A 16,531-nucleotide genomic window follows, 5' to 3' on the forward strand; every position below is an offset into this window, starting at 1 on the left:
GACACAGGATGAAGTAGAACAATAGAACTGTGGCAGCATTGTTCTCCTGAGCTTTAGAGTAGTCCCCCTTATCCACAGTTTTACTTTCCACCATGTCAGTTCCTCATGCTCCAAAAATATTAAAAAGAAAATTCAAGTTATAAATTCATGTCTTAAATCATGCCATTTTGATCTTGCCTTCCTGCTTTGTCCCTTTGCCCAACACCTCCATTGATGATGTATTAACTGCCTTGGTAATCAGATCCACTGCAATGGCATCACAGTGCTTGTCTTCAAGTAACCCTTATTTTACTTAATAATGAACCCAATGCTATTCACATAACTTTTTCTACAATATATTACTATAGTTGTTCTATTTTATTATTATTTATGTTAATCTCTTACTGTACCTTATAAATTAAAGTTTATCATAGGTATGTATCTATAGGAAAAAAACACAGTATTTAAAGGGTTCAATAGTATTCATAAATTCAGGCCTCCACTGGGTGTCTTGGAACATATGACCTACAGATAAGGACTAGTGTATCACATTTTCCCAATGTTTTGCAGTTTTGTAAATGAACAGTTCTTTGCCTTATATTTTTCTTGTTTTCCTCTGTTGGTACACTCCCATTAGTGACATCCCTCACCACTAGTCAGTTACTACATTAAATAACAAAGATTGTGCACAATTCAATTCTTTGGTTCACACAGGTAACACAACTTACCTATGTGTAAGTTCACCATAAATGAGAACCACTTCATGCAAATGGAAAACATAGGATTTGCTTGCAGTCTACTTCTCCTCAAACTAAATAACTGCAGTTAGACTTCGCTAGAAAAAAATAAGCTCCTAAAATTTATCCCCCAAACATTATTCTTAAATTAAGAGTCTACAGAATATGAAGGCAAGAGGGCTGTTTGCTAGGCTGCTAATGTGACTGCCATTTTCTACACAATTCTTCACATGGTTTTGATTTATTGCAAGTTGCCAGCCTAGGCTTCCCAGATGAAATATATAATACTTTATTTAATACTTTTCCACATATTTTATGGTTTTAAGAAATTAAATAAGAACCATTACTTTGTAGGTATCTTTAACAAATGTGGAAAGTGAAATTCTGACTTTATAGTTTAACTATGGGTGGGATTTTTTTCTTGGAAAATAAAATCAATAAATGTATTCTCAGAATTAAAATATAATATTTTAATACTATCTTCTAAATTTTATTTGTCATATGTACACATAAAAGACACTATGCTCTGACTGGTGTGGCTCAGTAGGTTGGGCATCATTCCACAACCAAAAGGTGGCCGATTTGATTCCTGGTCAGGGGAACATGCCTGGGTTGTAGTCCAGGTCCCCAGTTGCGGGTGTACAAAAGTCAGCTGATTGATGTTTCTTTCACACATCAATGTTTCTTTCCCTTTCTTTCTCCCTCTTTTCCCCTCTCTCTAAAAATAAATAAATATAAAATTTTAAGAAGTATATCGTGCACTATAATGGTTAGATACAATAGAGGGCTGGTGGTGGTATTGTGTAGACCCACAAACATTAGGGATAACTTTATTTCAGGTTAATGCCTAGAATGTAATAAGCATCAGAAGTCAAAAGAAATGGAACTATATTCATGTCACAATTATTTACTGAATGCTTGCAATATAATAGTAACTGTATACTGCTTCTGAATTTTGGGAGTTTACTAACATGCAAGAGACACAGACTCATGAGCTGATAGTTAAACAGAATGTGTTAAAGGCTTTACCAGGGTTATGCCCAGGGAGCTATTGGAATATACCATAAAACACTATCATTTCAAATTAAAAACTTGTTTTATTCCAATATAAACAAAGTTAGCTTTATTGTAATGGTAAGAAAAGTTAGAATTGTTAAGAGCCTATGTTAAGTGTTAAGGGTTAAGTTATAGTCATGACTTATCTAATTTGTAACAATAAAGTGTCATCTTTTAGAATGTGTGGTATGAAATTTCAGCCCCTTAAATAAGATAAATCTTGTTACAATTACAATTTAAAACTTGAGAAACTCTGTTTTCTATTTTTAAGCCTCTTAATGACATCATTTATTGTCTACTGGAAATCAATTTAGGAAATCATGTTAGTCCACTAAGCACTTCAGATAAGGTGATTTCATGAAACATTCCAAGATTATCACAGGGAATTGCTTTCATATGCCATAAAAGAAGAAAGAAGCAGAATATAACCTGCTGAAGGAGTTTACAATTTTACAGCTCCTCCCACTGCAGCACAAAAGTCACTTAGTGACAGTTAACTTTGGGTTATCATTCACGGATTGAAAGCCTAGCAGGCCTCACACACTCTAGGCTTGGGTGACATTGTATGTGTGCTTCTAAATCAATGATGAGGGTATCGGAACCAATACTGGACATGGATATGGCAAATTACAGTGAAGTTTTGGACCCAACATATACAACCTTGGAATTTGAAACTATGCAGATTCTGTATAATTCAAATGGTGAGTATAATTCAAATCTGCTTATAAATATTTTTTAAAAAGTAAGTATAGTGGGAGAAGTAAAACTGATCTTCACAGGTGGTAGCTACAGGTTTTATTGCTGGAGAATTCAGGGCTTGCTGTTTAAAGCCACAAATCTGAGCTTTTGAATGTCATCACAAACTACAAATTAATAATATGTTTGAGATAGAAAAAACCTAGTTATATGTAATAAAGTAACCTCAGAATTCTGTCATAAGCCAGTTAGATGAAGAAAGCTATTTATTATATTTACTATAAATCACAGTAATAAATAACATTGGCAGATTGGCTATAAAGTATATTTTCTATGCAATATTTACAATGACATAGGGGACAGAGTTTCCATAGAGCACTGCAAAGTTTCCTGGGTTGCCCCTCCTTCATTATTCCATCTCTCAATTGCTGCTGATGAGAAACTGCATTGAAAATTACCATCAAGTTTTTGCATTGAACACAAATATTAAAGGAAATAAAAGCTTATATTATAATCCCAATTGACAAGCTAATGATTAACCTCAAGAGTTCTTGGTATTTATCTACTGTAACATTTTAACTTTAAATAAGGCATGAGTTGTTTAAAGCTCAGGTCTTTTTGTAATACAGTTTACTAATGACTTTAAATTTATTTTTTAAGTAAAAATATTTTTCAAAATCAGTTATTATCAATAGAACTCCTAAAATCTAGTAATTATGTATAGTTTGGAAAGTGTATGTGTATGTGTCTAGTTCAGGATGAGAATGTATCTTATACTCAGGATATACGGTTGTTCTACTATGTTGTTTTATTAGTGGAACAATTTTTAAGGATTATCAGAAGATAAATTCTGAAATTTTAGCACAAAGAGTATCAAAATGAACCTAGAGTGCAAATCTTAGGAAGTCACTATTTTTACTTTATGTATAGATTTGATTAGAGGTATTTAATAAACTCAGTGGAATCATGATTTTTTAAGACTATAGGTTGCTAAATAGAAGGAACAGGCATACTACAAATATTTACTAAAACAACTGACTTTCCAAAGTGGTGTCAAACCTGTTTTCTTGTAATGATGTTGTTAATAATATCAAGTATGACAATAAACTTAAAACAAAAGTTGACTTTTTGGTATTTTCATATAATCTCCCAAAATGCAGTCAATTCTAAATACTTCTAGCTGCCTTATTTCTAATATTTATTTTGTTTATGTTACCAAATGAAAATTTTCTAGTTTAAATTTTATATTACATGGCTAACCTTAAACATATTCTTACTATGTTTTTAGCTTATGAAGTTATAGATGATAATGTCTGTCTACTCAGAGCTATTAGTAGCTGGATATATGTGTTGTCACATAATGTATTTGGGACATGACAACCATTAATTTTATCTTTTGTTCTATTAAAGATATAATAGATATTATTACACTTATATAATTTTATAAATTAAAATTTTAAAATATTACATAATATTTTCAATATCTTTTGAAGACATACAGATTTTAAGCTGTAGTCAGTAACATTAACTCATTAAAAAAATACTTAAGTAAAAATATCTGGACTTTTAAGCCTCTTTCTTCAAAACTATATATTGGATGCTCACTTTATGTCAGATACAGTTCTAAAAGCTGGAAGACACAGGGGGATGGATGAGACAGATAAATTTTCTGATATCATGATGTTTGTATTCTACAGCCAGAGATGGATTATAAATGGGCAGATCAGTACAGAATATAATTTAAAACAATGAAGCACTTATTCTTTAAAAAAAATAAGCAGAGTTCTATGTTCTACTTGAAAGGCAGATGAGAAGTGACTCTTTGGGAACTATGTTCAGAGAATGTTTTATAGAAAATGAGGAACTGGATAGCCAGCTGGAAGAATGTTTTGATGAAACTTTCCTTCCAGTCAGAAGGAGTAGCAAATGTAAAGGCTCTGAGACAGAAACAGACTTCAAAGGGAAAAAAGGGCCACATTGCTGGAGGACAGTGAACAGGATGAAAACTAGTACTAGATAACTGGATCAGAGAGGTGGGAGGCAAGTTCTATACACAGAGCTTCATAGGCCACAGTAAGTGTATCTGTCTATAAGTGTTGGATGCAGAAGACTGATAAGATGTGACTTCTTTATACCAGGAGAACTGTGGGGGCTTTGAATAAATAAACGGTGAGAAAGAGTGAGAGGAGAGAAATTAGATAGAAGGCTATTGCAATGGTTGAGGGGGAAGATTATGGTCAATTGATAAGAGTGGCCACAGTTAAAGGGTGAAAAGTTATGGATTCTTTATGTATTTTAAATATGGGCTTTACTACTATATTGGATATAAGTGATAAAGGAGAGAATCCCGTGAAGACTCACAGGTTATTGACCCTGGGTACTGAATGGTACTATTGACTGTCATGGAAAACTGAAGGAACAACATGTTCTAGGGAAAAAAATTAGTTTTGTTTTTATACATTAATTTGAAATTTTTCTTAAACTTCAAAATGAAGCTATTAAATAGGTATCTGGGGATTTCAGACTAGATGCCTCTGGGAGACATCAGGGCCAGAGATAAAACTTGGGGATTTTAATCACACAGATAATATTTAATGTCATGGGACTTGATGAACTTCCCTTGAGAAAGAGTGTAGTTGGAGGACTGAGCCCTATAATGTTCCAAAGTTTAATCATCAGAAATATGAGAGGGGATCCTGGTTGGTATGGTTCAGTGGGTTCAGCACCAGCTCACGAACCAAAGGGTCACCAGTTCAATTCCCAGTCAGGACACATGCCTGGGTTGCAGGCCAGGTCTGCAGTTGGGGGTATATGAGAGGCAAGCACACATTGATGTTTCTCTCCCCCTCTTTCTCTCTTCTTTCCCCTTTCTGTTAAAATAAAATAAAATCTTTAAAAATATATGGGAAGGGAGACTGGAATGGTGATTGGCAGGAGTAGCCACTGGTTAAAATGAAACAGTGTAGTGTGCTGGGCCTCTGAGAAATCAATGAATGGACTGTTTTGAGCCTATGAATATTTAGTAACTCAAACTTTCCTCTCCCTGCAACCTGCTTTTTTTAAAACAGATAGTTCTGCCCCAGAGACAACAAGTATGAGTACCACAGACAATGGTGTCAACTGTCTATGTGCTATATGTGGGGACAGAGCAACAGGAAAACACTATGGAGCATCCAGCTGTGATGGGTGCAAAGGCTTCTTCAGGCGCAGCATTCGCAAGAGTCACGTGTATTCCTGCAGGTACTTGAAATGCTCCTTTTAGGAAACTCATTTTTAGAGGTGTTTCAAAATGGTATGCAGATGGGAATACAATTCAGAGCTTCTCTATTTCTGTAACTCTGGGGACAAAATCTATAAAGTACATTAAGAATGAGAATGTGTGGGTGTATTTGCAGGATGCATTCACAGAGGTGGTTCTCTTTTATGACAATTTCAGACTATTAAAATAAATATAAAAATCCACACACTTATCATTCATTTTATACATTGACATAGTTGGAGCTCAGTGGATACCTCCTTTATCACTTTCTCTTTCTATCCCCTCTCCCAGAGGTGACTACTGTCTGAAATTTACTGTCTTTTCTTGGTGTTTCTTTACTGTTTTACCACATGTTCATATACCAATAGACATACTTAAGTCTGTATTCAGATAGTTTAAAATGTGTGAACTTTTCTGTCTATTGACTTTCTTTTTAGCATCATTTCATCCTGAGTCTTTTAAAACAAAATTATAAAAGTATAGATGATTTTGGTAGCTTTTTGATGTTAATGAAAGATTAAATTTTAGTCCTAAATTTTTAAATGCATTTCTTGTGTTACAGTTTTACCATTGAATGTAATGTTTTATCTAAAATGTATTTAACTATATTGTATGCATCCTACATTTCTAGTAGACGTTTTTTAAATATCTAGTCAGCATCATAGCACAATTCAGGGTTAAATATCCCACACTGAGTGTTCAGGATGATTGTTCTTGAATGCAGATTATATCTGGGAAGAACTTAATTCTTTTTTGATATGATGCCTTTTGATTTCTAGGGATATGGCAAAGTTAATATACAACTACCCAAATATCTAACTAGCATTCTGTTTTTTCAAGGAGAGCTTAGTGAGTAAAAAATGCAAATCATTCACTTTAAGACCTTTTTAGGAAACAACAAAAAATATTTAGATGGGCCTTGCTTTTCTATACATCAAAATTCCAAAGGTAAAAAGTGGCACAAGTAGATTTCCAAAAATATCAACAAAAATAAATACAAAATAATATGTAAACAATACTTTTTTAAGTAGTGTGTTCTGTTAAAAATGAAATACATAGATATGGAAAATACAATCCAAATGACTAAATCCATCAAAAACTTTTAAGAATCAGAGACTATCAGCACAAAGGGCTTTCAGGATTTCAGGCTTCCTGGATGGGAAAAGTGGAAAAGGAGTGTTCCCGTAGTAATTTTTGGAAATTTAAAAAAGATTCCACCAACATGTACAGTTGATTCACAGTTCCCATCATGAGTATTGCTACTGCCTTAGCTTTCTTCACATATTTTGCTCTTAAGCAAATGCTATGACTTTTCATTTGGAAAATAGTTATTATATTGATGGAAGTTTAGGATTATAAAGGTCTATTTAAGCTCACATTTTGCTGTCTCAAAATTTTCAGTTTTCTTATACTTAGTAAATTTATTTCCACTCTACCTCTTTCATCACAATGGAGTTGGATTTTCCATTTCAACACACATTAAATTACTGTCTCAGTACTTCTCACATTATGTTATTTATTATGGTTATTTGTAAACTTGTATGTGTATCCTATTAGGTTATCATTTCCTTGAATGAAGGAGATAGATAATAGTCCTCTGTTTAATCCCTACACCAAGACTATATACATAATATGTGATTAATAAATGTTTATTCCATTTTTTCATTAAGTTAATGTTAATTGAATGTGTTCTCCTGTTGTATTTATTAGTAATCAGGTCCTCTCTCCTGAGTCTCGTAAGCCATCCATTCTCAAATAAACAATGCTCTTTCCTCACCCAGAAAGTTTGTCTTCCAGCTCAATTCATTTATAATAGGCTTTATATTCATTCAATTTCAAGTGGCCATTTTTATTTTTAGAAGAAATATCTTTTTATATAGATCACAAAACAATATTGTTTTATTCTAAGCATTAATAATCAACCGCAAAATAATTAGAGATGTACATATGGGTAATTTTGGGCCAGAATTTTGAAGAAATGCTATTGCTTACTATATGATTAATATTTGCCCCAAAGTCTTTGAAGTTCATTTACATAGCAACCTTACAATTGTAAATTAACTGGGCAGGGCTGTTTAATAACGCTGTCCATCCTAACAAGAGAGAATGGTGGACCTGGGAATCAAGCTCAGGTCTAATTCCGGAGACAGTACTCTTTTCTTATAAGTGTGCAATTCAGTTTTTTAGTATATCCACAGAGTTGCAACCATCACTACAGTCAATTTAGAACATTTTCATCCCCCTTGGTTATAAAGAAACCTCATGCCCTTTCACAGTCACTATCCTTTGCCACCAACTTCTTTCCCACCAATGTGAGGCATCCACTTGTCTAATTTCCATGTCTATACATTTATCTCTCCTGGACATTTCATATAAGTGAAATCATACAATGTGCAGCCTTTTGTGCCTGCCTTCTCCAAGGTTTTTCTGATTTGCATCATGTATCAGTACTGCATTCTTATTCATTGTTACTTATAAATCTATTGTGTGGGGGAACCATATTTTATGTACCCATCAAATGATGGGCATTTGGGTTGTCCCCACCTTTTGGCTATTACAAATAATGCTGCTGTGGGCACATGTACAAGTGTTTGTGTGAACATATGGCTTTGTTTTTCTTGGGTTGATACCTAGGAGTGGTATTGCTAGATCATATGGTAACTCTTTAACTTTTTAAAAAACTGCCACACTTCCTAAGCCACTACAGCATTCTATGTTATGACAAACAATGTACGAGGGTTCTCATTTTCCACATCCTCTTCAACACTAGTATTTTTTTTCTGAATAGAGCCATTTTAGTGGATGTGAGATGACACCTAATTTTGCAGAGTCTGTAGCCAAAGCTGTCCTCATCTGCTTTTTGACATGCAATTTAGCATTTAGAGTAAAACTTTAGTTGGGTCACATTCAAAATGAATCAAAGAATACTTAAATGAGAAAAATATGAAAATGCAGAGGAATGAAATTCTGATATATTTTCCATTGTACCAAAATCATTTAGCAACAAACAATTAAAACATATATGCCAGACATTTTATAACTAGATTTGGCTTTCATGAATCAGACAAAAATGACCATGCACACTGGCCAAAAGTGAGATGTCTTTCAGTTTTATTTCATTATAAAGACTGCATGAGAATTGAGGATTGAATTTCTATGTATGTTCTTTTTTTTAATTTTGAAAAGTGTTTTTCATAAGATTTTTTAAAAGATTGTATTTATTCATATTTAGAGAGAAGGGAAGAGAAGGAGAGATACATCAATGTGTGGTTGCCTCTCCTGTGCCCGGTACTGGGGACCTGGCCTACAACACAGGCATGTGCCCTGACTGGGAATCGAATCAGTGACCCTTTGGTTTCCAGGCCTGTGCTCAACCCACTGAGCTACACCAGTGAGGGCTCCATGTATGTTCTGATCATGGTTGTATGTTGAAAATCATAGCAGTAGGGACATTACAAATGTTCATAATATCTGGAAAAGTCAATTAATTGTTCTTATTCATTCTTTCTGTTGGGCCAGATTTGGCCATACCTAGAGTCTATTTGTCTTTTCATTTGCTTTTTTCATAAATAATTTTCTACAAAACTAATATACCCTTTTTTTTATATTATAGGTTCAGTCGGCAATGTGTTGTTGACAAGGACAAAAGGAATCAATGTAGATATTGTCGATTAAGAAAGTGTTTTAGAGCAGGAATGAAAAAAGAAGGTAATAATATATAACATAATAGTGATATTTAACATTATTGATGAAAAGTGTTATACACATTTGCATTTAATCATAATAACTTTCACATGAATTCTTATTTTTCTTCATGAAGAATCTGTATTTCCTTGAGTTTAAGAATTTACCCTAGGACACTGGCCTCCAGCTAGTAAGCAGTATAACCAGTCTTTATATGATGGCTGTCTGATTTCTGACACCATGCCCTTTACTGCTGTGTTATACCTGGCAGCAACAAAATTGTAGTCTTACATATCATCTCAGTATTCTGTTTGAAAGATAAATGCAAAACCTATTAATGAAATTATAACTATATTTTAAACTCATTTTTATTGTCATTAAGATTGAATACCTTTATTTCATAAGCATTAACTGAATATTGACTTTGCATGCATTTATTTATTTATTCAACACATTTATTGAGCACTGCTACTTTCAAAATACTGCTCTGAGGTTTCAGTAGTTAACATAATAGAAAATTTCTCCCCCTCAGGGATCTTATATTCTACTGAAGGATAGAGACATAGACTAGATACTCTATTTTATTGTGAACTAATTTCATTGTCAACATTTTAATAATCTGACTCTATTATCCTATATTCTAAATATGGTTAATTTAGAAAGGTGTTGAACACATTTAAACATTTGGCAGGGAATAGTCACTACAAGATTTTAGGTTTATCAGGTTTTGCACATTCTTGTGCCTGTCACATACAGAGATATTTTTTTTTGTAAATTTTATCTATTTTTACTTTTTATTGTTTGGTTACAGTTGTCCCACCTTTTTCCCCATTGCTCACCTCTACTCCATCCGTCCCCACTTCCACACTCAATCCCCCCCATTGTCCATGCCCCTGAGTCCTCTCTATTCGTGTTCCTTTGCTTGTCCCTTCCCCTATCACCACCCCTCTGGTCATTGTCACTTTGTACTTTATTTCCAAGTCTCTGGTTTTATTCTGCTCATTTGTTTTTTTTTTTTGTTGATTGGGTTCCACTTATAGGTGAGATCACATGGTGTTTGTCTTTCACTGCCTCACTTATTTCACTTAACATAATGCTATCCAGTTCCATCCATGTTGTCATGAAAGGTGGGAGTTTCTTCTTTCTACAATGGTGGGATACAAAGTCAACATTCAGAAATTGAAAGCATTTCTGTATACCACAAATAAAATATCAGAAACAGAAATTAGGAAAAAATCCCATTTAAGTATACTTAGTAATAAACTTAAGGAGGTAAAACTGTACCTACAAAATTATTCAACACTGAAAAAATAAATTAAGGAAGACACAAATAAATGAAAGCATATATGGTGTTCATGGGTTGAAAGAATTAGCATCATTAAAATACCCATACTGCCCAAAACAATCTACAGATTCAATGTAATCCCTATCAAAATAGCAATGACATACTCCACAGATTTAGAACAAATACATCAAAATTTTACAAGGAACAAAGAAATATTTTTCAAAACTATTTCATAAACTATAAAAAATTAAATTAAGTCAAATCATTATTCTTCAGAAATATAAAATATATCAAACCTATCTTGAACATGGTTAGTTTTTTCCCTTGTTATTTAATATTTTAAAGAAGTAAAAGTTTCATTTGTTTTGTTCAGGTTGTTAGTCTCGAAAAAGAAGGTAACTGAAAGTTCACAAAGTTAAAGGAGAGGCACATATCTATTTAAAAATGGCATGTCTAATGGCATATTTGGTAGTTTATGGGATTAATTACATACTTTGCCAATCATTTTCATCCATTTAAACTTGCAAATCACCATCTTATATTTCCTTTAAGAGTTATATCATTTGATATATGAAATATTTTCAAGAAGAGTGAAATATCTTCTACTATTTATAGAATAATACATTAGTTTTTTTCTAAATAGATTAGGACATAACTTCTGGCCTCTAGAGTAGTTATATTTCTCTTATTTATAGTAATGGCATCTTATCAAGGTTAGTTTAAGGTGGAAACATATATAAACATGGTTTTATGTAGAAACAATAGCAGTAGGAAGGTTACAAATGCAATATCTTTTACATTTTTCTAAAGATTGACCATGTGAATTAAATTGATAAAAACATAGCTAACATTTTAATTTTTATCTCTGCAAATATATTTCATTAGTTTAGGCTGAAAAATCAATGACAATTTCTATTAAAACAAGAGGATGGAGAGAGTAAGCTAATAATAAATATGAATTAAAAATAAAATATTAATGATTCACTCTAACTTAAAAACTACTCACCCTTAAAAGCAAAACTTTCAGTATTCTCTGTTCCAAATTAATGACTTGATATTCAATATTATATTTTGGGTAGATAGTAGATTTGGGCATAGAAATTAGTGAGTTTTTAATTAAAACAATAGCGCATTAAAATGTATGATAGTTTAGTGTTTTCTCTTTCCAGCAGAGCAAGGTAGAGCACTAACTTAATTTAGAGGCTACAGGACTGGTTTTTCATTCTTTTTGGTTAACAAATAATTTTACCTTCTAAGTTTTAAATTCCAGCTCTGACACCTGACTTATATTATTCTTTATGTAGCAAATACACAAGTTAATCCCCCCTTATTCTTCCTTATATTTACAGTTTAGTTTTCAATAGGGATTTGGGGATACACATTATTCTTTCTGCCCTTTCTGAAACAAGTTGACCTAGTTTTCTCTTTAAGCCTTTTTATATGGGAGATTTCTCCACATTTCCTAAATGCTGAGTTTCCAACCTCACTCTTCTCAGGAGAGACTCCCTACTTATTACACCTTTTGCTTGATTAATGTGTGTAAACTTTCCTGAGAACATTGTTTCATAATGAACATGAGACTGCAATTTTAAAATCTACATAACTAAAATAAATGTACTTTCCATTTTTGCTCACGGTTCAAAAGAGTAAGAAAATGGGAGTTTCAAACTCTGTGACTCACATTTTCTGACAGTGAATGCACTCTTATCTTTGACCTGGTCAATCTCACAGGCAATACTCTCCTTCTAGTTATCTCATGGTTTTAATAACTTTCGGGGAATGGAAAACCATCTTATTGAAATGTAGTGTGGCTGAACTGGTTGACCCAACACTTTGTAACATGCATGCCATCATGGAATCCCAAAAAGACAGTATTTAAGAGCTCAAGTGACAATCCTGGCTCTTTCTACTTTTAAAAGCAATACAGAATGGGGTAACTGGGTGGAGGGGGATAAAGGGAAGAAGAAAATAGAACAACTGTAGTAGCATAATCAATAAAATGTACTTAAAAAATAAAGGTCGTACAAGATGAAAAATATCTTCAGTCATATTGCTTCCCAACCCCAGGTCTTTTAGAAACATTCCTTCTCTTTTTTTCTGCTTTCTTTTGTGACATATATTGAAGAGAACCTGCCAGCAAACACTGCGTTTTTTCTTCCCCAGCTGTGCAAAATGAACGTGACAGAATCAGCACCAGAAGAAGCACTTTTGATGGCACCAACATTCCCTCCATTAATACATTGGCGCAGGCAGAGCTCCGGTCTCGCCAGGTACCCACTGCACACCAGCAGCCCACCCTGCTTCATAGAATCAAATGGTTATTTAGGTGTAATGCTAAAATAATCTAAGTTCTTTCCAATATGCTCATTACTAAAATAAATCACATTTATGCAAATTCAAGAGTTTTAATTTGAAATTATTAATCGGACTGTTGATTTCACTTGGACTTTTCCTGGACAAGTTCCTGTTTATGAAATGGGATGATGAAATGCATTTCAGTAGAAGATTGTAAAAAACTTGTTTACAAAGTTCACTTAAAATATGTAATGCACAACACAGTGCTCTGGGGCAATACTTGGTTATATTGATTGAATGTATAAAATCAGTTATCATTTTTGGGGATTTTGGTTGAGACATGTCATCAGAGCTTCCTTCCTCACAAATGACTTCTAGAGTCAGGAGCTCACTTTGGCATCTTCTTTGGAAACAAGTATTTAAGGGAAGAGCCAGAATTAAAAACAAAAAAATCCACAAGAAAAAGTTTAAGTTTCTAGAATGAGAATATCAGTTCTAAAGTTTAAAAATGTAGCTACAGCCCTGGCTGGTATAGCTCAGTGGACTGAGCGTGGGCTGTGAACCAAAGTGTCACAGGTTCGATTCCCAGTCAGGCCACATCACATACCTGGGCTGCAGACCATGGCCCCCAGCAACCACACATTGATGTTTCTCTCTCTCTCTCTTTCTGCCTCCCTTCCCTCTCTAAAAATAAATAAATAAAATCTTTAAAAAGAAATGTAGCTACATACATAAATACAAATTATTAAGGATCAGCTAAAGAAACTCTTTGAAGACAGTTTATTTTAGCATTGCTCCTATTAGAAACGTTAGTGATATTTTCTATTATAAAGCAAATTGTGAAATAGTTAACTATTAAACCAGTACCATAATGAGTCAGTACAACTACTTTCGTTTGTGATAACACAAGGGTAATATGATGAGGTTAACCTCACCACTATCATCATTCATCAGATTACTTGATGGTTCTATAAAGTGTTTAGGGAATGGTTTAAAGGGGAGGTGTGAGGAATTGCACAAACACTGCAGAAAAACATGCACACACATGTTTAAAAATTTCAAGGAATGTTTTTAACTTTTAGAAAGTGATTTCTTCAGAAGAGGGTCATTTTAACACCACTTATAATTTTTATATAGTTCACAATTATATATAGTTTTAAAATTATTATTATAGGTTAAGCTTTTTGGTGTCGCTGAGTCAAAGGTTGGTTTCTTAATTGTATTTTGAAGGTTTTCATTCAGAATAGAAAATAAATCATTCTGGATTCTCATTTAAATCATTTTCCCCCTGTTTGGTAAGTTTTATCTGCTGAAATTTTTTTCATCAAATTAAAGATGGACTTTTTAATTGAAATGTTACTTTTCAATTAAAAATTCATGGAGCATATATCACATTCATACTATTATTATTTCTTTATATTGTCATTTTTGAATTATGCAACTCTCCAAACATCGGGTAACGTATTCTACAGATGTGGCCAGTAAAATAAGATAGTGCTCCCACAGCATGTGCTGTGCAGGGAATGTTTTTCATTTAACTTGTACTGAAAGGTATTTTATTTCTCAATTTTAAAATATTTAGTATGTTTCAAGATACTATAACAATAGTGCCACTTCAGTGATGTTTACTTATTGCAGTCATCTAAAAAAGAAGTATTGATAATTTATTATTTTAAATGACATATTCATATAATGTTCTTATTCATATTAGATTTCAGCCTCAAGCCCTGGTGCAAGCACAGACATAAATGTTAAAAAAATTGCAAACATTGGTGATGTTTGTGAATCTATGAAACAGCAGCTCTTGGTCTTGGTGGAATGGGCAAAATATATTCCTGCCTTCTGTGAGTTACCACTGGATGATCAGGTAGAAGTTAAAGAAATTTTGAATGCTTTAAAAATGTTTTTTGAACTTTGCCCTGTTTTTTTTGTATTCTTTTAATTATATTCATAATAGATTTACCATATTTGACAAAGGTAAAATTATCTATTAGAAAAAGCTTGGCTTTCTTATCCATTCACCTCTTTGTTCTATCAAGAGGTACCGCTGTTTGACTTCTGGTGTAGGACATGTTATTTATTGATTGAAGTTGAGCATGACACTGTTCTTCCCTTTCATGTTTTAAAAAGCTTAAGCCAGGGAGAAAGACAGATCACAAGTGCCTGCCATTGTGAGACAAAGGACTGACAGAGCAATTGTCTGGGACTCAAATGTACATTATTTTGTCTGGGTGTTTATTGAAGGTGCCTGTGTAATTGCTTAGAAATGCCAGTCCACTCCTAGATGGAAACCCATACAGGTTGTGTTGGTGTTTTACGGGCACTTTGTGCAGTTAACATATACAATTTTGTCTTGCATATTGTCAATTTTATTCTAGTATTATGTATAAAAATTATAGGTCTGATAAAAAATGTTTGTAGAATTGTGCTCTAAAGCCTACCAAGAAATAGAAAAAATTCAGATATAATGATCTTTTCATAGTACTTTAATTTCTTAATCAGCCTATGAAGATTAGATGATTAGTTTCAGATTCATTTTAAAGTCTTCCACCTAAGTAGTATACAATATCATGCAGGTACAAATAATTTGAAAATCTCCAATTCTTGCACATTGAATAAACTCTGATATGTATTATACCTGTGTATATCTCTACATCCTCTGACCAGTGTTCTTTATCATGGGCACACAAAAACAAAACAAAAACAATAAAATGAAAAAGAACAATTGTTTTAAAATAAAAATTGACAAAATATTTGTACAACCAGAAAAAAAGCAATCATAAGAAGTTCATCTGTGTTTCTAGGAGAGCATTTCACTTAGTGACCAAAAAAAAACAACAACTGTGAAATCTGAAATTACTCTCAAAATGTTCTTAACTGCCTTCCTGTTGTGAGTCATGGTTATTGACATACCATAAAGATAGCTTGTCTCAGAAGGTTATTTCAGAGTGAATAATGCTAAATTGCTAAAACCTATTTGTCTCACCCCAAGCCATATAAGTAGGGTTATGTTATTTATCAGTTTTATATTTTTACTATCACTCCTCTTAAAAAGTTGCTGACTTAAATATGAAGATAGTGATTATTACACTGGGAAATTGAATTCCAGGAACCTGTCGAAAGCAGTTTTTATTTACTAACTCAGTCTTTAATATTAACACTATAGCATTAATAGCCATGGCTGCTGAAATGTCTATTATGGATAAGGCACTGGTAAATTAGCTGTCAGTTGCACTATACATTAGATTATTCTACTTAATGCTCAAAATATCTCTGCCTAAAGTTTTATAATCTCTACTTTACCATTTTTAAAACTGTACTCTAAAACATTAAATTCACTCAGTAAGTTAATCGAACAAATATTTATTGGGATTACCATTCAGTTTTAGGAACTGTGAGTGTTTGGCAGTAACAATTCAGATTGAGTCACTATTCTCATAAAATTTACATTCCATATGGGATAGATAGACAATAAAAAATATACAGATTATAAGTAAGTTGACTCTAGGTGGGGATAAGTTCTATAAAATGAAATGCGTT

At 33.0% G+C, this 16,531-nt stretch overlaps 1 protein-coding gene across 2 annotated transcripts in view; it reads left to right on the forward strand.

Annotated features, from left to right (window-relative positions):
- HNF4G (hepatocyte nuclear factor 4 gamma) overlaps positions 1-16,531 on the forward strand; it is a 125,177-nt gene that overhangs the window by 96,882 nt on the left and 11,764 nt on the right. The window contains exons 1-5 of one of the 2 annotated variants that reach the window (XM_045849530.1): positions 2,291-2,473; positions 5,537-5,708; positions 9,341-9,435; positions 12,860-12,966; positions 14,703-14,858. In XM_045849530.1, the coding sequence (XP_045705486.1) occupies positions 2,338-2,473; positions 5,537-5,708; positions 9,341-9,435; positions 12,860-12,966; positions 14,703-14,858 (666 nt within the window). In that variant the 5' untranslated portion in view covers positions 2,291-2,337. Of the gene's footprint in view, positions 1-2,290; positions 2,474-5,536; positions 5,709-9,340; positions 9,436-12,859; positions 12,967-14,702; positions 14,859-16,531 lie in introns of those variants that run through there. The other variant, XM_045849529.1, reaches the window with a different exon arrangement.

This window comes from Phyllostomus hastatus, unplaced genomic scaffold (genome assembly GCF_019186645.2).
Source record: "Phyllostomus hastatus isolate PE091 unplaced genomic scaffold, TTU_PhHast_1.1 phas_contig_65, whole genome shotgun sequence".
NCBI lineage: Eukaryota > Metazoa > Chordata > Mammalia > Chiroptera > Phyllostomidae > Phyllostomus > Phyllostomus hastatus.